At 40.5% G+C, this 18472-nt stretch overlaps 5 protein-coding genes and 1 long non-coding RNA gene across 13 annotated transcripts; 2 read left to right on the forward strand and 4 right to left on the reverse strand.

Annotated features, from left to right (window-relative positions):
• The first annotated feature begins 1153 nt into the window (after positions 1-1153).
• LOC124193350 (SPARC-related modular calcium-binding protein 1-like) lies at positions 1154-8888 on the forward strand. Of its 3 annotated transcripts, none has more exons than XM_046587120.1 (14): positions 1154-1836; positions 4782-5037; positions 5147-5325; positions 5420-5519; positions 5587-5637; positions 5705-5797; positions 5900-6151; positions 6777-6863; positions 7251-7334; positions 7406-7531; positions 7671-7847; positions 7931-8036; positions 8125-8366; positions 8441-8888. In XM_046587120.1, the coding sequence occupies exons 1-14, from the start codon at positions 1750-1752 to the stop codon at positions 8542-8544; spliced, it is 1944 nt and encodes a 647-aa protein (XP_046443076.1). In that variant the 5' UTR covers positions 1154-1749; the 3' UTR covers positions 8545-8888. The 3 variants fall into 3 exon arrangements, with proteins under 3 accessions (XP_046443076.1, XP_046443077.1, XP_046443078.1); XM_046587121.1 differs by having other exon boundaries at positions 6810-6863; XM_046587122.1 differs by lacking the exon at positions 6777-6863.
• On the reverse strand, positions 3014-7761 carry LOC124193362. Of its 2 annotated transcripts, none has more exons than XR_006874195.1 (5): positions 7630-7761; positions 6972-7152; positions 6723-6890; positions 3854-5361; positions 3014-3177 (listed from the first exon to the last, which is right to left on the reverse strand). It is a non-coding gene; the product is annotated as an uncharacterized LOC124193362 (long non-coding RNA). The 2 variants fall into 2 exon arrangements; XR_006874196.1 differs by lacking the exon at positions 7630-7761 and adding an exon at positions 7389-7480 and having other exon boundaries at positions 3854-4053; positions 5218-6890; positions 6983-7325.
• A 22-nt stretch (positions 8889-8910) lies between the features above and the next one.
• LOC124193355 (glutaminyl-peptide cyclotransferase-like) lies at positions 8911-11428 on the reverse strand. Of its 5 annotated transcripts, none has more exons than XM_046587128.1 (7): positions 10767-10957; positions 10594-10685; positions 10105-10524; positions 9965-10033; positions 9809-9904; positions 9349-9739; positions 8911-9225 (listed from the first exon to the last, which is right to left on the reverse strand). In XM_046587128.1, exons 1-6 carry the CDS (start codon positions 10792-10794, stop codon positions 9380-9382), a joined length of 1065 nt encoding a protein of 354 aa, XP_046443084.1. In that variant the 5' UTR covers positions 10795-10957; the 3' UTR covers positions 8911-9225; positions 9349-9379. The 5 variants fall into 5 exon arrangements, with proteins under 5 accessions (XP_046443084.1, XP_046443087.1, XP_046443088.1 ...); XM_046587131.1 differs by having other exon boundaries at positions 10788-10955; XM_046587132.1 differs by lacking the exon at positions 10767-10957 and adding an exon at positions 11199-11428 and having other exon boundaries at positions 8911-9739.
• Positions 11429-11445: 17 nt separating this feature from the next.
• LOC124193357 (prenylated Rab acceptor protein 1-like) lies at positions 11446-13041 on the forward strand. The gene is made up of 4 exons (XM_046587134.1): positions 11446-12176; positions 12244-12462; positions 12532-12731; positions 12795-13041. The coding sequence occupies exons 1-4, from the start codon at positions 12094-12096 to the stop codon at positions 12884-12886; spliced, it is 594 nt and encodes a 197-aa protein (XP_046443090.1). The 5' UTR covers positions 11446-12093; the 3' UTR covers positions 12887-13041.
• A 62-nt stretch (positions 13042-13103) lies between these two features.
• LOC124193354 (proteasomal ubiquitin receptor ADRM1-like) lies at positions 13104-14983 on the reverse strand. Its single transcript, XM_046587126.1, has 7 exons — positions 14599-14983; positions 14422-14538; positions 14259-14364; positions 14066-14183; positions 13728-14008; positions 13495-13658; positions 13104-13435 (listed from the first exon to the last, which is right to left on the reverse strand). Exons 1-7 carry the CDS (start codon positions 14788-14790, stop codon positions 13253-13255), a joined length of 1161 nt encoding a protein of 386 aa, XP_046443082.1. The 5' UTR covers positions 14791-14983; the 3' UTR covers positions 13104-13252.
• Positions 14984-15556: 573 nt separating this feature from the next.
• Positions 15557-17140, reverse strand: LOC124193437 (snRNA-activating protein complex subunit 1-like). The gene is made up of 6 exons (XM_046587235.1): positions 16841-17140; positions 16595-16741; positions 16386-16539; positions 16158-16317; positions 15908-16066; positions 15557-15839 (listed from the first exon to the last, which is right to left on the reverse strand). Exons 1-6 carry the CDS (start codon positions 16978-16980, stop codon positions 15709-15711), a joined length of 891 nt encoding a protein of 296 aa, XP_046443191.1. The 5' UTR covers positions 16981-17140; the 3' UTR covers positions 15557-15708.
• Between the last annotated feature and the right edge of the window lie 1332 nt (positions 17141-18472).

Here is an 18472-nt window from a genome sequence, read left to right on the forward strand (position 1 = left end):
AGCTGGAAAAGGCATCCAGATCAGCAGCGCGCCCGATGTAAATGGAGCGTGCGCCCGTCCTTTGGGTTGGAAACAAGGTGGGTCCCGTGTGGCAAGAGCTGGGCAAAGCCCAAAAAAAAAACGGTGGAGGGGAAACGGAAGAATGCACCAAAAGTATCGATAGTATAGTCTACATGTGTCTGTCTGTCTGTCCGTCTGTGTGTGTGTAAAAAGGGAGAAAGAAAAAGGCGGAACAAACTGATGAAACAAGACGTGGCTGCTCCTCTGACGTTGCCCAGTTGAAGAGGACCACTTGAGCTGCGCACAACGGCCCAATCATAACAGTCGTGTGCTGCCAACAACACATTCGTTGCAGCGAAAAAACATTTCTCTCGCCCGTCACATTTGGTTTGCCAGTTTTGGTGTCGTCGTTGCCTGTCACGCGCATTTGACACGGCGACACTCACCGAGTGATTTGTCAAAAAATAAAGAACAAAAAAGAAAAATTGTGAAATTGTTTGCCAAAAGAAACAAACGAGACAGATCCTTAAAAGAAAAAAAAAAAGACACAAGTCACCGAGTTTGTCAGCTCGGCTTTATAGTTGCTGTTAATAAATTTATGGATACTACCCCCCTCCGCCCTTCTCGGTTTTTATCGCTCTCCGTGGTGGTGGTGCTCCGGTGCGGGTCGTGATCAGTTTTTTGGCGACACCAACCACCACTTCTTTTTGTTTTCTCCCCTTGTTCTTTTTTTATTTTTACTGCGCCTCAGTTTCGATCTTTTTGGTGTGACACAAGACGACAATAAAGGAGCTAGAGAGAGAGAAATTCGAATAACACAAAAACTAGTTGGTATTCCTCGACTGAAAAGTATGCGTGTGCCATCCAGTTTGTTGGAGCTCTCCTTGAATCTGTTTCGTTCCTTTTTATAACTTTTTTTGGGAGAGAAGACGAAGTTTAGTTTAAAAAAAGAATAAAAAAGGGAAGAAGAAGAAGAAGAAGAAGGGGAAAGAAAAAGAAAACACATCTGAACGGGGTTATCTTAACCAGTCATCGAGTCAAGGTGAATGAATAGTAGACGAAGCAGCAGCAGCAGCACCAACCGAAGAAGAAGAAGAAGACGAGATCAGAGTCGAAGACAACCAGAAAAGAAGAAATAAATCTGCTGCATACGATTCTTCTTCTTTTGCCTCCTCCTCCAGCTGACCACCCACCCCACCCACTTCTCCCTCCCTTCCCCCCCTCCCTCCCTCCCTATTGGGTTGGCTACTACTACCCACCACCACCACCACTTGGAGCAGCAGCACACTTGATCGTTCTGTCAGTGTCTCCGCAGGCTCCAGACCGGCGACACAGGTCCCCGTCGCGCCCAACTCCTAAAGCGGCCACACGAACCAACAAACACATCAGTACACGCACTACGCACAGGACGACACATTCAATTTTTTATTATTAGCCTCTACTTCTTGTCTTGTCTCATTTTCGTTCACTTTGGAAATTCCATCGACACATTTTCTACCGGCAGAAAATTTTTTGTTGTTGTTGTCGTTGGACTCTACAAACAACAACAACAGCACCGCCGCACACCAACCGCAACGTGTTTCCCCCCAACCTTTCTATTTTTATTTTTTTATTTTTAAATTTCCCTAATCGATTCGCTAATCCTGCAAAAAAGTGCTACCAACTACATTGTGCGCTTTGAGTGTTTCGCCCAATTTTGAGAGAATTTTGAACTTTCAACGTTAACAACAACAACAACCGGAAGGAAAAATGTTGCTCCGGAATTGGTGCTCTTTGCTGTTAACCTTCTGTTGGACATGGAACATGGTTTCATCACACCTTCCACTAGTGCCAAAGGTAAGATTACGGACATTATTATCAATCCACTTATCAGTTCATCGTCTTGTTTCACACCTGCCAATTCTGCCGCCTTTCACACCCCCTTCCCTGGCCCATTTTGATATTCCCTTAATCCCCCTCTCATTCGAGTCATTAATCTCGCAAACATAATCCCCTCGCAATCCTGTTAACTACAAACCGCAGACAGTGGCGGATGACAATCTTAACAACTTGATGATTGCAAGGTGTGAACAAGTTCAGCAGCTTGTTTAGAAGAGAAAAAGACTTTTCCTGTTAACAGTCGAATGTTGTAGATGATCATCGGGGCTAAGGGAGGGATCAAGGGCGTTGATTGTGAAAGAGCGCGGCCTCTCTCAGGTTATATAGCGTCGTGTTGCAGGTGTTGCATCTGTAGCATAAATCCTCCTCTAAAAAGGAAAGGAAAAAAAAAAGAGCGGTCTTCTTCTTCTTCTTCTTTAGCTGGTGGGATGTATAACAATTGCCACCTGAAGATTGAGGAAGAGGGGGGATGCCTAATATTCATATAAAAAGAAGAGGTCGATTCCAAACGATCGTCTCCGGAGAGAGTGCGGGGGCTCCCTGCCGTCTCTTCTTCTTCTTTTTCTACCAATTTTTTGGTTTCTTTATTTCTTTTCAGTTTATGACTTAGGGTCAAAAGGTCACTCGGTCCTTGTCTCCGATGGACAAGCCTAAAAAATAAAAAACCCCGTGCGCCGTTGAGAGACTTTCTGGTGTGTGTCTTGACAAAAGAATTCGAAAGGGATTTTCTCGCTTCGAGAGAAAAAGAAAAGAAAAAAAATTATTTTTTAAAAAAAGGGGGCCGACGCCATGCTGTCTGCCACAGTCGAGTCGTTCCCCTTCTTCCACGACCACTTTTTCCCTGTTGTACTATAATATTCCGGTTGATTCTTTCTCGACTGCTCCGCCTCGTCCTCCTATCCTTATGGCCCCTTTGGATGGTCCTATCGGTCGCTCCTCTTTTTATCTTTCTCTCTCTCTCTTGTGGTGGTGTGAAATGGTTATTATTGCCTCGCCCTATCGACTTTTAGATATCTTCACACTTTTTTTATACATATATATCTCCAGGGCTTCTTTTTTAGATTGACACCATTTTGTTTGGTCCAAACATTTTTTTGTACATTTTTACTAGGAAAGATATTTTAATAATACTTGCCTTTTGGCTATTATTGGTGGAGGGTACTGTAGGCAATCCAGTCTGGAAGAGATTCTTCGAAATTCCATTCCGTCATGGTATTCCGGATGTGAAAACGTGACGCGAATGGACAAGTTCTGTCTCGTCCAGATATTCATCTTCTTTTTTTTCTTTTTCTTGGGGACCTAAAAAAAGAACAAAGTAAAAATGTTGATCAGGCCGCCCCGAAATAAAAATACAAAAGAGCCTCGATTCTTTTCTTTTTTTAAAAAAACGTTAGTGATTTGGGAGAGTGCGGATGCGGTGCTTCCTTGTTGTTCTCTTCCGACGCAGCTCAGGGAAAACTTCTCCGCAGGGGGTTCCACAGTTCTTTTTTTAGGGATTCTTAATAGATAATCTAATAGCGAAGGTCACCTGTACACCACCAAATGTCATTTCCTCCCTGTAAAAAACTTTCAGGGACTTAATCAGACGACGACGACGACTTTCAAATCAATTGTGATATTACAACTTGTTGTCGTTTGTAGACGGCCACCTCACCCAAAAAATAAAAAGGGAATCTATAAATGTTTCCAAAGGGCATTTTTAACATTTTTGAACTGTTTCCCTTTTGTTTCCTCCGTAAAGACAAGAGAGAGAAAAAAGACGAATCTTTTTTTTTTCTTTTTCTCTGCTGGGCCTTATCTTTCCTCTCGGTCTGAATGCCATTTCATGGCGAGTGACATTCTTGACCTCTCCTTTTTTTCTTATAGTCCTCTATAGATCCTCCTCTGCCATCCTTTATGAGTGGGCCGCCCTTTATTCCACATCTTCCTTTTCTTTTCTTTCAAAGAAAATAAAAATAATGCACCTCGTACGTACGTGTGTGTGGAGTAGGATGTTGGCGGTGCGGTCTTGTGAAGAAGAAAAAGTTCTTCTTCTTCTTCATTCCAGCGGAGGAGGGGAAACCCAGGTGTTCTTCCTTCGGTGTTTTTTTTTTCTTTTTTTTCGGCTCCTATTCAACCTGCCGGGCCTTTTTCTTATTCTTGACGATGGGGAAACGAAGTTAAACAGGATAAGACCTAAAGAATAAAAAGAAAGAAGAAGAATAGGGGGTAAAAAACAAGAGGGAATTTTTGTCTTCCCTCCTTTGGCCTCCTTCGGAATGAAATATATCGAGAATGGCACTTGTGGGCAAGTTTCCGTATATGCCCAACATAAGATTGTCCACCTGCGCTCATTTTCTTCAGACTACCCCCTCGTGCTGCTGCTGCTGTTGGTCGCTCACGTTTTTATCAACTCGAGAGATTATAGACACACACAAGACATTTTTCTTGTCCTCTTGACTTGAAAGGTGACTTGGCTCTTTCTTCTTTCTTCTCCCAAGACTATTATGCCGTCCGCTTTTCTTTCCCACTCGTCATGTCAAAATCATTCCGCCACCAACAAAACATATAGAAACATTTTCCCCTCTTCAACTTCTTTTTTTTTTACAACCCAAAAATGTTTCTGGCCGGACTTGCATTCAAATAAAAACGTATGGGAGAGATGCCCCCGTCTTCTCTGATGACGGGCAGAGATTTCCGGCAAAAGGAAACCGACTTTGGTGGGCGATTGTGACGAAACCAAATGATGTTAAAAAAGAGAAATTCAATCCCGAAAAGAGTTGCACGGGAGTAATTCGAAGTCCAATGGCGGAAATGGCCGGTCGAAAGGCGAGAGAAACAGATGGAACAAAAGAGCGTCTAATTTTGGGGAGGTGATGACACCATTGAAATTAATTCACAACGACTTTTGTCTTCTTTTGCAGCCACCTTCGATGGTCTCGGCTGAATGCCAAACGCTGACGCAACAGTGCGGCGAAGAGTTGGGACTCTTCAGCTCCGGCAGTAACCAGAGCGCTGGACGTTCAGCATCGACCACGTCGACGACCACAACATCTACGCCGGCCGCCCTGGAACCGGTTTGCGGCTCAGATGGCCGGACGTATAGCTCCCGGTGCGAGTTGCAGCGTGCCAGGTGCGAAGGGCATCCAGTCCGGGTTCGTAATCGTGGATCTTGTCACGGTAAATTTGTTTCCCATCACCAACGTCTAACAACAACAACATATCCATCTTGACATTCTTTTTCTTTCTTTTCTCTTGACTTGGGTTGGTTGGTTGGTTATTTTTACAGGAGCCGAGAAACGTTGTATGTCTGAGCGACGGTTGGCTCAGCGAACAGCCCGGCGATTGAACGAGACTCACCAAGCGGGCGGCGTCGGCAGTGCTGGTGGACTGGGCAAAAAATCGGCGCCTACTGGCGAGACTTTCATTCCTGAATGCAACGAGGACGGACGATTCGCGGAAATTCAGGTAAGTCAAGCCAGAAATCGAATCAAAATAGAAAGCCTGCGAAACGAAGAAAAGAAATGCAAAAATAACTTGACTCTTATCGTATACACAATAGTGCCATCAAGGGACGGGCTATTGTTGGTGCGTCACGCCCGACGGCAAACCCATTCCGGGATCGTCCATCCGACACAACAAACCCAACTGCAAACGTCAAAGTAAATCCCATTCCTTACTTCTTTGTTGCTGGAATCAGTTCGACTAACCCACAAAATCAATTTATAGGCAAATCCAGCCCCAGTCGCAGGTCACCACAAGGCAAGAAACCCCGTAAAGGTAAAACCTTCCCAAACTAAAAAGGCAAGAATCGAGAGCAAGTAATAATAAGAAAATGTTCCATTAGGTTGTACACCTGGCGATAAAGCGGCTTTCAACGGTCACCTGATCCGACTCTTTACGACCGAGTTCAACCGCTTGCCAACCACTCCAATTCCCAGTAAGTTAATGGTCCTATCTTGTCCAGGGCGTTTCCTATTCTTTGCAGCCACGGTGGGAATCAAACTCATTTCAACGGTTCTTGTTTTGTTGCCGATTCCAGGTACTACAGCGCAAACGGATGGCGTGACCGAGACTGCTGAACGACGAGTGATGGAGTGGAAATTCGACCAACTGGACAAAAACAACGATGGCCAGCTGATTCGACGCGAATTCAGAGTTCTACGACGACTCGTCCGTAAGGTGGTCAAACCCAAGCGCTGCACCAAGAACTTTCCCCGACTTTGCGATACGGATCAGGATCGTAAGATTTCCCGGTCAGAGTGGTCCGTCTGCCTCGGCATCGGTATCAATAGTAAGTAGTTCATAAAACATTTTTACTGAATGAGTGCCATTACTGGCGCGCAGACCAACAATCGAACGAACAACAGGTCGTTACAAACCACCTGGGGTCGTTTAAGATTACAGGTTACACATGTCTATACACACAAACTAAGTCTGCTACTATTACCACTATGTTGTGGAAACAGGTTTTAAGGGATGGGTGCTACTAGATATATTAGATGACCAGTTGCACAATGTGGGCTTTTCCCTAAGAATAATCGGTGATCCATCACCAATGTAATTGCCAATTCACGAAATCTTGTTGTTGTTGTTTTTTTTTGCAATGCTGAATCTTGAAAGACAATCCAAGTTGTGGGCCTACTACGGTTGAATGACCTGCTACCAAGTTGCAAACAGCTCGTCATGAATGACTTGAGAAGACAGATAATGAACTGACCATTGAGAGTTGGGTCGAAAAGAAAAAAGGGGGCCCACAACTTTGAAATCAAGACTCACATCTTTTGTCACACAAGAATTTGGAGACAGGCAAAACTGCTGGCAACCCATGAAAGTTTGTTGTTTTATGAAGGTCAAATGATTACTAGATTGTGTGTATGTTGTGTAGCGACCAAGACTTGCCCGTTGATAATGTGTAGTCTCCTTCCGTTTGTTCCTGTTCCTCAACTCAGGGGACAGCGGTGAGGATTCGGCGGCCATGAATTCCAGACTGTCCATCCGACCAGGTATATAGAGTTCGGTTTTGCCAGCTCCTAAAGTTGCAAGAACCCATTATTCTTTCTATCCTCTTGCTTCTATGTGGGGGCTAGCTTGGCTTGTGTGTTTCACTTTACCGATTCCCCACCTGGCAAATAGAATAATCCATCTTGGAAACTTATGACGGCAAGCTGATTGATGAAGAAAAATTTGGTTCCAGGTCGAATCGGTTTTCGTCTGCTTCGGGCTGATGTGATGCCCATATTTTCTGCATTCTTATGGGGGGAGCTTGGGGCTATTTTGTTTTGTTTCCTATACCTTATTTTGAAAAAAAAAAAGCACAATTAATTCCCTAATCTCCGTTTTGTTTTCGTTCTTTTGAATAACTCTTGATTTCTTTTGCTTTTTCTCTTCAGATATCGATAGTTTACTTTGGACCAAGCACAGCAGTATTTTATCGCCGGAGGTGTCGTCTGTTGAAGAAATCGAACCTGTCGAAGGTATGCCAAATAATCTGAGACTACTAATTGAGCAGCTTTCATCATCTTGTTTACTTTTTTATCTACTGAAGCAAATGATTGTTATTCGGACCGAGAAGCCGCCCAAGAGGAGGTCGACCATGGCGCCAAAGGAATGTACGTTCCTGAATGCACGCCAGATAATAAATACCAACGAGTGCAGTGCCACAAATCAGCCGGTAGGAATGCTGTTGTTTTCTTGGTTTAATTTCATCATCATGTCACATACCTGATCATGTCTGATCGTGTCTTCGATCCTCTCGACCTTTATTTTTACCTCTTTTTGCTTTTGTCCTTGGCTGGGTATTATTTCCATAGGCTACTGTTGGTGTGCCAACGACGAAACGGGCAAGCCCATTCCTGGAACATCAGTGCAGAATAGCAAACCAACCAACTGCGACAATCTACCTGCCCACGTGCTGAACCGGCCCACTCCACCTCCAGTGCCAAAGGAAAACCTCAAGCCTGTTTACCGTCCACTCACTGCGGAAGAAGGTAATTTTGAATAACATTCGATCGACACGCCATCTAACGGCCACGTTCTAAATCTAACCTGTTTTTGTTTTTTTCTCACGCAGCTTGTACGGGAAAGAGGAAATCACGCTTGCAGTCCGACATGGTTGAATTCTTCAAGGAAAATCTGGCCGCTTTTCTTGTGAACAAAACAGCCAATAATCCAAACAGGTAATAAAATTAATCAACTAGTTGTAAAAAGTGTTATTTATTCTGTTTTAATTTGGACACTGTAATGTACGTACTTTAAATTATGTAGCATCGCCGGACCGGATTACAATTTGCCACCGCGGGAACGAGTGGCCAAATGGCAGTTGCAACAGCTGGACGCCAATAAAAACAACGTCATTGACAGGCAGGAAACACGGGAATTGCGCCTCCTCTTCAAACGCAGCCAAAAGTTGAGACGGTGTAGTAAAAAACTGCCGGCTTTTTGCGACACAAACGCTGACAAGAGAATCACGGCCGATGAATGGCTCCGTTGCCTTGGAGTTGTCAAAGGTATTTTTACAAATAGTTTTACATGAAAATGACGATGCAATTTACTGATTCATTCTTTTTTTTTCACATTTTAGCTGAAGTAAGCAATATCGCCTCTCCCATTATTCCGGTTGGCGGATCTTCTAATGGCAAGCGAAGAGGTCCGAATCCATTGAGCACCTACCTCAAGGACCGATGATGATTTTTTCGCATTCTTTTCATAAAGCTTTCAAGCCACAGAAAAACAAATGAATAATAAGGTTATACGAATAGAGAGATGAAGCAGTTCCTGAAAAAAGAAAAAAAAAATTTAAAGAAAAGAACAAAAAGAGAAATTACGAGCGCTGCAAGTGGATTATTTCGTAAATAATCGACAATTTACTATGTAACAATACGATGAGCTATAATATCTTTGCCCTTCCAAATGACATTTTTCAATTTTTACGGCAACAATGATCCCCTTCCCCCACAATTATGAATGATGAGATGTGTACATATGTGATGATGGTTTTCTTTTGGCTTTGTATAAATAGTTGGAATGAGTGTTCGCACAACTTAACATTCATTTGTTTTTCTTTTGTGTATTATATTTATATCCCAGACCGAAAAAAAACGGCGAAAAAATTTTCTGGATAAAATACTGTTGCACTTTGCGTTTTCGATAAGGTATCAAATTGCATATCTACTTATATAATCAGAAAACCTTTTCAAGGGCTCCTGAGTATACGCGGTTAAAAGAGTTTTACAAATTAACCCAAATGTGGAATGAATTCTTTCGAAATGTTGGAGGGGGGTTTTATATGTCAATTCCCGGAAGACCAAAGGCTAGAAAAATAAAGAAGTGCTCGATCGATCAAAGACAGCAAACTGAAACCTTGATCTGAGAAAAAGAAGAAGAAGAAAAAGAAGTTGTTGAAGAAGGTTTTCCAATGTTACCACGTATAGTAAATTCAGAAAAGGTAGGTTAGGATGGATATAGACAGATAAGTTTGCTACAACTCACTATTATTAGCCTTTAGATCTTCCCCAAATTGTCAGACATTAACTTGGAGGTACTCGACGACAAAAACTCGAAGAATCTTCATAAGATCATCGATGGTGTTATAGTCAAGAACGGATTTGTTGTCTCCGTTCGTATGCCAAACATCCGGAAAAGGGGTTGTAATTAAGTGCAAAATAGGAACTTTTCTTTGCATGAATGGAATGTGATCATCTTCGATTCCGCCAGGTGCAAAATCGTTACGAAAGATCTGATTGTTGGTCGACAATAAATTTGCGCCCCTTAGTCGCTGTTCAATGTTTGCGGAATGTTGGAACCAACGATCACCAGAAGTAATGTAACTATAAAAATTGGGATTTCGAGCACCGAGTAAATCCAATAGAACCATCAAATCCTGATTGACGTAATACAAATATTCAAATCAAATATTGTTTCAACATATTTATATAATTCTCTCGCATACCATTCGGTGAAGTTCATTCGTTCCATCACGGTTTTGCGCTGGATATGATGTACTCTCCCACTTCCTGGCGAGGTTACGAGCCCCATAAATTGAATCCTGTATTAACAAAAGAACTAGTAAAATTGTAAGCAACCAATAATTATTTCATGGATTTACCCTAGAATTCCAGTCTTTGAAAGCCTCTTCTCCATCAAAAAATATAAACTGTAAAGTAACTTGGCTGTTCTAAAAGTAATAAAATTTATTAATGAAATTATTATTTTAGCACTTGTAATTTAATTCTTAAATTTACTTACACTTTTTTTGAGTTGATCTAACTTGGGAGCCAAATCTTTAGCCAAGGTAATCATCATGGCACAAGGAACAGCAGAATCAGTAGCACCAATGAAATTTCCATCTCTGGTATATTTGGAATCATAGTGGCAAGCAAGGACTAAGCGCCTTTGAGCATTTGAATCTAAAGTTGTTATAATATTTTCAAAGGTCTTTTTGCCATGAGGACGAGGAGTATCAGCAGTAAATTTGTCGGTTCCAACATCCCAACCAAGAGATTGCATTTGATCCATGATGTACTGCCTGACTCGAGCATGATTGGGAGTTCCAACAACACGTGGCACCAAAATTGGATCAACTGTGACATCAAACCGTTGCATGTCTGACAAACCACTGACATATTTAAGCTGGTCCAAGTTCAAGAGATTTGCTTGGTGGCTAGACTGAAATATAAATAAGAAAAGTTTGTGTAAAACTTTATTCCCTTAGGGTTGAGCTGATAATATGGGTACCTTAGCATGAAACCATGCCTGAGACTGACTTTGGCTGAACAAACTTAAGAGGAAAAGCACCCCCTTGAGAGAGATCATTTTGTTGGTGTGAACTGTAGGGAAGAGAAAAACGTCAATATTAAAGTAACCGATATTTGATACATGTAATCAAGATCAGTCGTCAAATATCCAACCTGTATTTAACGGCAACATACCCAACATTAATGAAAAGCAGATGAAAACCGCTCAAATACTTATATCAACATACGAAGGGCAAACTGGAGGACACAAAGGCCATTAATAAACTAGATAACATATACGGCATCGAGGAATTATCGGGGCGTTATTATCAGTCTAGTCACTAGAAAGAACTCAAGTCACGTGATTTGTTCGTGACGTCGTCTGCGCTTTTCCTGAAACCAAATAACACTCAAAACATTGTTTGAGCGACGTCCTTGCTTTTTGAAGGATAAGCATTATTTGCGAATATATATGCCTTGAGAATATCAATGGAAAAACAAATTAGGATAGCCCCAAACAAAAAAAATTCTCAAGGTTTTGTGCTACTAATTCCTGAACGAATAAAAACTAATAGAAATGTGTAATAGAAAACCTGTTTTATATACCCCGGAGGACGAATGAAGCGAAGCGGTGTATACTCTGCGACAGAAGGCGAACAACTGTTTGCCAACCTGCTCTGCTTTTCAACCCGGACGCAAAGTTGAGCAAATACAGGATTTTCTTTTTAATAAAGGTGTGTGTGTAATAATAGCACCTGTTTTCTCTCTGTGACCCCGGGCAGTTTGAGATGTATAGGCTAGACCGCCAGCGGTTTATTGACGTAGAGTTTTCAAATAGATTGACGACATTTGCGTATGAGCTCCTTTTTACCTCATTTCGAACCTTTTTGTCACCGTAGCGGACAACTTAATCCAATTTACCGAGCCGTCGCATTGGCTAAAGTCTTGACAGCAAAGTGCACTGTCGCGCAAACTCACTTTGGCAATAAGTTCTAGCCTAGTGCTACACGTCTTGTGCATTTCCTTAATCAAAACCACAATGTCACTTCTCGTTAGAAGTTGCGACTTGCGAGATCGATATATGTGAGCGTCTGTGCTTCAAAGCGGAATGGTAATAAAGTGAGGCATAGCGTGTTATTTAGCTACATTATTTTGACACGTGCACGCTAAGTTACATTCCTTGTCATTTTTAGTTTATTGTGCATATGCTTCACTTGCTAAAATGAAGTAAAATACTTTCCAGTAAGATTTTTTATCACCCACAATATTTATGCCACATTTACAGGGTTATAATTCTTTGTCCAAATTGCCCTGGGTAAAGAAAAAAAATCAAAACTGTAAATTTTCACATTAAATTTGCATAAGAACTGAGATCTCTCTTATATTACCGCATATCCCCGATAATTGCGTGCGTTGCACGCAAAGGCCACCTAGCGGTGCATTAGCATTTTGAATACAAACACAAAACACTGCAACAGACGATCCTCTGCCTCTGAGTCAAATGGCTGACGTGGACAACTTGGATGTATCAGGAAATTTGACGGAATCGAAAGTTTTAGATAAAAAACCTTCGTCGGATTCCATGTAAGTTCCATATATTTGCTTAGTCTTGTGCAACATTTGATTTTCAAAAACTTTTTGAAATAAATAGGATGTCTCTTCCTGTCAAATTCAATCTCTCCGTCCCAGTTGCACAAGAATGGCTTGGTTCACGGAGAAAAAATTTGAAACCGTGGTTTAGATTCGTACAAACCTCAAAATTTCAGAGTCCCACATCGGTTCCTGCACTTGGTTCAAGGATCGTGAAAAATGTTGATCATTTCCAAAGCAATTATTTGTGCATTTTTATCATCCTCATTTTATATTGTTTGTAAGTTTTCTTACATTTTATTAGTAGTTTTGAACGGTTTAAATCTTTTTATTTCTGTTTGATGCTTAGGTTAACATCACCACTACTTCTGTTTGCTGTGGGCACTTCATTAGGAGCTTGCTATTTGATATCTAGAAAAAATGATGATCAGAAGCTTAGTATACTTGGTCACGAACTAAGTTTAGCTCAACAATATGGACTTATTGCCATGGTGTCCCTACCACTCTTTTATCTGGCTGGAGCTGGATCTGTGGTCTTTTGGGTTCTAGGTAGGTTTTAAAATATATATCTTCTGAATTTAAGGTAATTAAGAATTAAAAATGATTTAATAGGTGCATCTATGTTTCTGATTGTCCTGCATGCATCTTTTTACAACAATGAATCACCTGAAGAAAGTTTTGAACAACCAATTCTACAGGTTTAGAAAAAATTTTGTGTGATGGTTAAGTTTAATATATTATTTACACACTGCTGCCTTATATAAATTTACTAACATTTTGATTTTTCTGTGTTCTCATAAAGCCATGGTTGTACCTATTTACGCCTTTCACTAACAATAAATTATAACGATATCAAAAATTTTTCTACAAACGTCAACGAGCTACTTTAACTGTACTGTCAATATTCCAGAAAAGCACCACTTGTCGTATTCCCCCTTGTGAGAATGTATTTCCAGAAAAAAACTGGCAAAAAAGACTATTTCAACACTAAATCAGAATAGGGGATATTAGGCGAGAGAAGTGGTAACAAAAATTTCATTCAAGATGGAAATGTCACGACGAATCAAATATTAATCAAGCGCCATTCCATCGTCCCCTTCTTCTTTCTTCTTATCCTTATTTTGCAATGCCGCAATAAAAGCTTCCATGTCACCTTTCTGGGCTGCTTCAACAGCTTCAGAGCCAAGACCAAACTGTTGAATGAGTGGACCTAATTGCCCAGACTGAAGAGCAGCACTAAAGACACTCAATGCCTGAAGAAAAGACGCGTTACAACACGGCAACATAAACCTATAGATAAGCACTCGTTTACCTGAGCAAATTGGGGTGACTGAACCGTATCACGAACCATGGAAGCGGTATCGCCCTCGCTAGCCTGATCCGAAGGAGGCAAGAAATCACGGAGTTGACGCATGAAATCGGCATTGTTTAGAATGGGGTGCAGGACATCCGTACTCAAGCCCTCTGACAAATCTACTACTTTCAGCAATTCACAGATAAAATAACCAGAATAATCAAATCAATAATGCAGTGCATTTAGCATACCGGACGGTTTTTCGGGCCTTCCCGGAGGCGAATCTGGTACTTGAATTCCTGAAAGGATTTGCTGAAGATTCGTCAAGTTGCCTAGAGAAGGCACTCCAGTGGTTAATGGAGTCGCTGGCAGATTACTACCAACGTTTGCGGAACTGGGCGTAGTAGCAGCAGCAACAGGAGCACTGGTCGCAGCAGCAGGAGGGATAGCTGCAGCCGAACGAGCCTGAGAAGCTGAGCCAGATGTAGCACCACTCGAACGGCTTCGTGAGCTTGAACCACTACGCATGTTTCTGTATTGGAAAAATTTCAGTTAATCTAACTCAAAACTATTTCTTTAAATGTGATACCCATCAGATGGAACTAGCAGAGATGATAAACCTGACATCCCACCAACATTTCCAAACAACTGCATCAGTTGCTGTTGAGACATTGAACTGAGCAAACTCTGCAAATCTCGTTCACTACCTGTGTTTCACAGCCAAAATAGATGGTTAGGAAATTAATACAATTTCACCTGTATTCAAAAATTAGAAACACTACCTAAATTACTTCCTCCCCTTCCACTTTGGGATCCTGGAGTAGGAGGGTTGTTCAAATATTCATTAACCTTGCGACAGTAGGTTTCATCTTTGTCAGTTTTGGGCTCCTGCAAACCAATTAAAATTAAAGAAGACTGATTTTCTGGTAACTTAAAGATGGTTACCTGCATCCAAAAGAAAGTTTTCTTATTGGAAGACTTGAATTTCAAGAGAAAAACCCTTCCAGTGGTACACTGAGGTACTCGAACATACTCACAATCATCAGGGAAAATGATCCAATCCTAAAAACGAAACCCAAAATTTAAATGTGTACTTAAGAAGAAACAAATGTTCAAACATACATCTTCAACACTTCCAGATTGGCGATCTTTCCAGCAAAAATGGATCAAAGAGTCACTTGACTGGTGAATATAAACAAGACCTTTCCTCTTGTCAGGATGCACCATGTTTCCCCTCATCGTCATTTTGCCGGCCCGGAACTCGACAAGATTTTTACTCTGGCTACGAGACGACGAGCTACTGAAAAGACTCATTTTTTCTTTGAGATGTCTAACTTCGTTTAATGCAACAAAAGCTACTTAAGTTACTGCGACAATATACCAGAAACTAACTGGAAAATGTATTGACTACAGAGACACAAATCTCGGACGAGCAAAGCGTAAAGGCCACAAACTTCAAGAGTCAAGATGAGTAATGAAAACTGCTAGATCATTTAGAGACGAAGGGAAAACAAAAAAGAAGCCTTTTCTCTCTCGTGGTCTCCGCTCTATAGACGCGACCCCCACCCCACCTACCGGCAACCGGCTGGTTTGCACGAAGGAGACGATGACTTCGCCCGATGTCGCGGTCATACTACTACTCAAAATCGGTTATATCGGTATCGGTTGCCGATTTATACTCAGAAAAAAGTGTCAATTCTGAATCCGTTTTAACGGTGCCCACAGTTTCGGTGATTTTCTAAGAGGATTGGATTCCTTCATTCCTTGTCCTGATGTATAAGAAAAAAAATCTACCAAAACCAAAAGAAGAAACTCTATTATAAAGTCCCACCTGTGAAGTTGATCAACTTAGCGAGGGGAAAAGTAATAACGAAAAAAATTGGTTTAGTGATAAGAAAAAGGACCAAATGGTACATTTTTATAACTATTAAGTAGTAACATTTAATAATATCGGGATAATTTTTCTAATATTTTTGTGTAAGAACTTAAGAAGGTTGAAAGCGTAAAATCAACCGCTAACATATAAGCTCAAACAACGGTACAGATGAATAGAAATGTCGACACTTCCAGAAAATCAGAGTGGTGATGGGAAAACTTTATTAAACAGAAAATATGGTTACTGAGATTTTGGTTTATTTTCGAATGATTGTGATTCAGAAAAATGAAAAACCTGTATTGAATGAATTTTTTCCGAAACTTCTGCTTCTTTTTTAAATTATGGGTTCAGTCACTTCAGTGGTTTCCTGAATCATCGGGCTTCGATTTCGTTTTCCTGGTCAAGTCGTAAGACGTAACATCTACAGGCATACGACGAGATCGGATTTGAGAAAACGAAGAATTAACTATTCCTCTTCGAATAACTCCTGCAAAACGTTAAAAAATTATGAAATGCCTTAAATTCCGTAACATTAGGGGGAAATATCAATAGTACCTTGATTTATTACTACTCCGGAATCGCTCGTAGATTCTCCTTGCTTGATACCATTGCTTTTCATTTCAGCAATTTCAGAATCGGTGTCATCTAGAATTATTCGAATTTCATCCGGAAAATGTTGACTGGGAGCAGCAGACGAGGGAGTTGTTATAAATCCTAATGAAATTACATGTATCCAGTTTATTCTTAGTTAAATGTTGAACACTAAATAAGGAAACTAATTGCTGCTATTGAAAAGAAATGTTACCTGCTATCTGCTTTTTCTCTTCATATTTACAGTGTGCAAGGTCCAAATTTTTTAGACAATTTGATGACAAACCCTCACATCCAATCAATCTACATTCATTCTCATCCATAGGATTTCCGATGTCTTCTTCTGACTGGCATGTTTGATTCATTTGGATACACTGTATTTATAAAGAAATAAAATGATTATTTTTGTTTTCATTCATCTCTCCATTAGCCATTACTGTACCTTGTTTGGTGTACTGCAAGCACAGAACAAAAATGCTTTGCCAATAAAAAGTTTCTGAAAAACAAATTCCGCATCTATGATCTTCTTTTCTTTCAATACAGTAGTGAACTTTGTAAATTCTTTGAATTCACTAAGAGTTAAACGTACTTTGGATCTAACAAAGTTGGAAGTGTCAAGATTATTCACTGTTAATAGTTTAATGGACATACTTGGTTTCTTGAGTAAAGTACAATCCGTACATAAGGTAGAGTGCTCCAACTCTGGATGCAAACTCTTTATTTACATTCAAAAGTATAGCTTTTGCTATAGCTAACAGTTCACTTGCAATCAGTGGCAGTTCTTCCGAACTCCTTCCACTACATAAGAAAGATTTTTTTAATGGAAGTGTAATTGCATAAATAAAAAAAAACGTAAGAAAAGTGAAAATTATTGTAGGATGTTCAAACTCCACGTACCAAAATATTAATTCAAAATGTGATGCTTTCCATTCACGTGCGAAGTCGGCAAAGCTCAAGCTCTCTGACTTTGAAAATTTTTCGACCAATATATCACAATCATTAGCACTTCCGATGGGAACAATAACCTCTTCCAACATTCTGATTTCCAAACCAAATTAACTGGTGAATAGTGATCTAATTAAAGAAAACACCATACGGGCGTACGACACGTTTCAACGTTCGTTCTCTTTCAGAGTTCAGTCTTTTGTAATTGTTTAGAACTGGATAAAAAGGAAGGCCCACGCATTGGCGCAATTCTCGATATTTCCAGATACAGTCAATAGATGGCGTTCGCCGTTGGATTCTCTGCCTAACTCGCCTCCTTTATGTCCAACCTAATTTTAGTATAACAAATATAACTTATTTTAACAATAACAGTGAGTTCTTTGTTGTGCTTGTACGAACGGCAAAAGACTAAAGAAAACAGTATGTGACAGCAGTGCCTTGTTTGAATGTGTTGAGTGAAGCAAAAGTCAACACGATAAATGATGGATGCGGATATTTTAATTTCATCCAGTCATCCATAATTTTTCTGTTTTAATCGCTCCAACTAAAAAGACTAAAATACACATTTAACATTATTATAATAGACGAACGAGAAGAGGAAACAAAAAAATAAAACTGTAAATTGTTTGAACGAGAAATAAAAATCCGTGAAATTACACGTGAGCTTGTTTCCGTGCTATTATTGACTACATCAAATTTATAACCTACTTTCAATTCATTAAAAAAAAACAAGTTCAAAACTCATTAAGTTCATCTCATTTTCTTGCATCATTTACGTGGTAGACTACGGGCCGAAAAGAAACGTGTACTTTACCTTTAATTGGGTGCATAATTTTGAAAAAAGGCCTTCCGGCGGGATCCGATTTACGAACAATGGTTGAGCTAATCGCTTATTGTTGCCAAAAACTGTTTGCTTGTAGCCCAGACTTTTTTTTTCACACCAGCACCTAAGTTACCACTATTATAAAAGCCAACCTATAAAGGTTTTGTATTTTTTGATTGACTATGAATTGATTTGCCCTTTTTTCTTTGGTCTAGTCTGTTCACACGATCCCGGTTCAACGGAAGAGTTCCCCGCATAGGGCAATTGTGGTTTGCACAACAGCTGATCCACGAGACTACCACCTGCCACCACCACCACTGTCACTCTATGGACTATCACATCTTTTCGAGCCCATTTTCGTGTTCCATTTGACAGACGACAGCGCGTGAATTTATTTTACTTCCCCGACTTTAACGTTGAAAGTCAATTCAATTTCTTTCCCTCGGAAGAGAAAGAACAAAAATAAAAAGGGCCGACCGGTTGGACTATATTAGTACCACAGCGCACACGTTCCGGGGCGTGTGCAGTCAAAAAAATTCACGAACGAAATATCCACGTCGGCACGGCCACACATAATTCTCTTGCCTATCTGCTGTTGTTTGACGCAGGTGCCGCCAAGACATCAAAGCTTTTCATTACCGTGTGCAGCACTGGTCGTCACTAACTTTCAAATTTTTCTTACACGAGACCTGCAAGAAAGAATCGTGGGATTTTTACGAGCGTCACACTAATTACGTCAAACAGAAAAAGAAAGAACCGTT

Source organism: Daphnia pulex, chromosome 5 (genome assembly GCF_021134715.1).
Source record: "Daphnia pulex isolate KAP4 chromosome 5, ASM2113471v1".
Taxonomy (NCBI): Eukaryota; Metazoa; Arthropoda; class Branchiopoda; order Diplostraca; family Daphniidae; genus Daphnia; species Daphnia pulex.

Excerpts from the sequence above, each read along its gene's own strand:
- LOC124193354 (XM_046587126.1), bottom strand. The coding sequence starts at position 14,790 with ATGAGTCTTTTCAGTAGCTCGTCGTCTCGTAGCCAGAGTAAAAATCTT. Across the intron at positions 14,009-14,065 it reads CTGCTAGTTCCATCTGATGG|AAACATGCGTAGTGGTTCAA; the intron begins GTATCACATTTA and ends TTTCCAATACAG. Across the intron at positions 13,659-13,727 it reads AAGGCCCGAAAAACCGTCCG|TAGATTTGTCAGAGGGCTTG; the intron begins GTATGCTAAATG and ends TGCTGAAAGTAG.
- LOC124193437 (XM_046587235.1), bottom strand. The coding sequence starts at position 16,980 with ATGTTGGAAGAGGTTATTGTTCCCATCGGAAGTGCTAATGATTGTGAT. Across the intron at positions 16,540-16,594 it reads TACTTTACTCAAGAAACCAA|ATCCAAAGTACGTTTAACTC; the intron begins GTATGTCCATTA and ends CAACTTTGTTAG. Across the intron at positions 16,318-16,385 it reads CTTGCAGTACACCAAACAAG|TGTATCCAAATGAATCAAAC; the intron begins GTACAGTAATGG and ends TTATAAATACAG.
- LOC124193357 (XM_046587134.1), top strand. The coding sequence starts at position 12,094 with ATGGCTGACGTGGACAACTTGGATGTATCAGGAAATTTGACGGAATCG. Across the intron at positions 12,177-12,243 it reads AAACCTTCGTCGGATTCCAT|GATGTCTCTTCCTGTCAAAT; the intron begins GTAAGTTCCATA and ends TGAAATAAATAG. Across the intron at positions 12,732-12,794 it reads TGTGGTCTTTTGGGTTCTAG|GTGCATCTATGTTTCTGATT; the intron begins GTAGGTTTTAAA and ends ATGATTTAATAG.
- LOC124193350 (XM_046587120.1), top strand. The coding sequence starts at position 1,750 with ATGTTGCTCCGGAATTGGTGCTCTTTGCTGTTAACCTTCTGTTGGACA. Across the intron at positions 5,638-5,704 it reads AGGCAAGAAACCCCGTAAAG|GTTGTACACCTGGCGATAAA; the intron begins GTAAAACCTTCC and ends ATGTTCCATTAG. Across the intron at positions 8,367-8,440 it reads TTGCCTTGGAGTTGTCAAAG|CTGAAGTAAGCAATATCGCC; the intron begins GTATTTTTACAA and ends TTCACATTTTAG.
- LOC124193355 (XM_046587127.1), bottom strand. The coding sequence starts at position 10,794 with ATGTTGGGTATGTTGCCGTTAAATACAG. Across the intron at positions 10,525-10,593 it reads AGGCATGGTTTCATGCTAAG|TCTAGCCACCAAGCAAATCT; the intron begins GTACCCATATTA and ends TTTATATTTCAG. Across the intron at positions 9,740-9,808 it reads CGAATGAACTTCACCGAATG|GATTTGATGGTTCTATTGGA; the intron begins GTATGCGAGAGA and ends TACGTCAATCAG.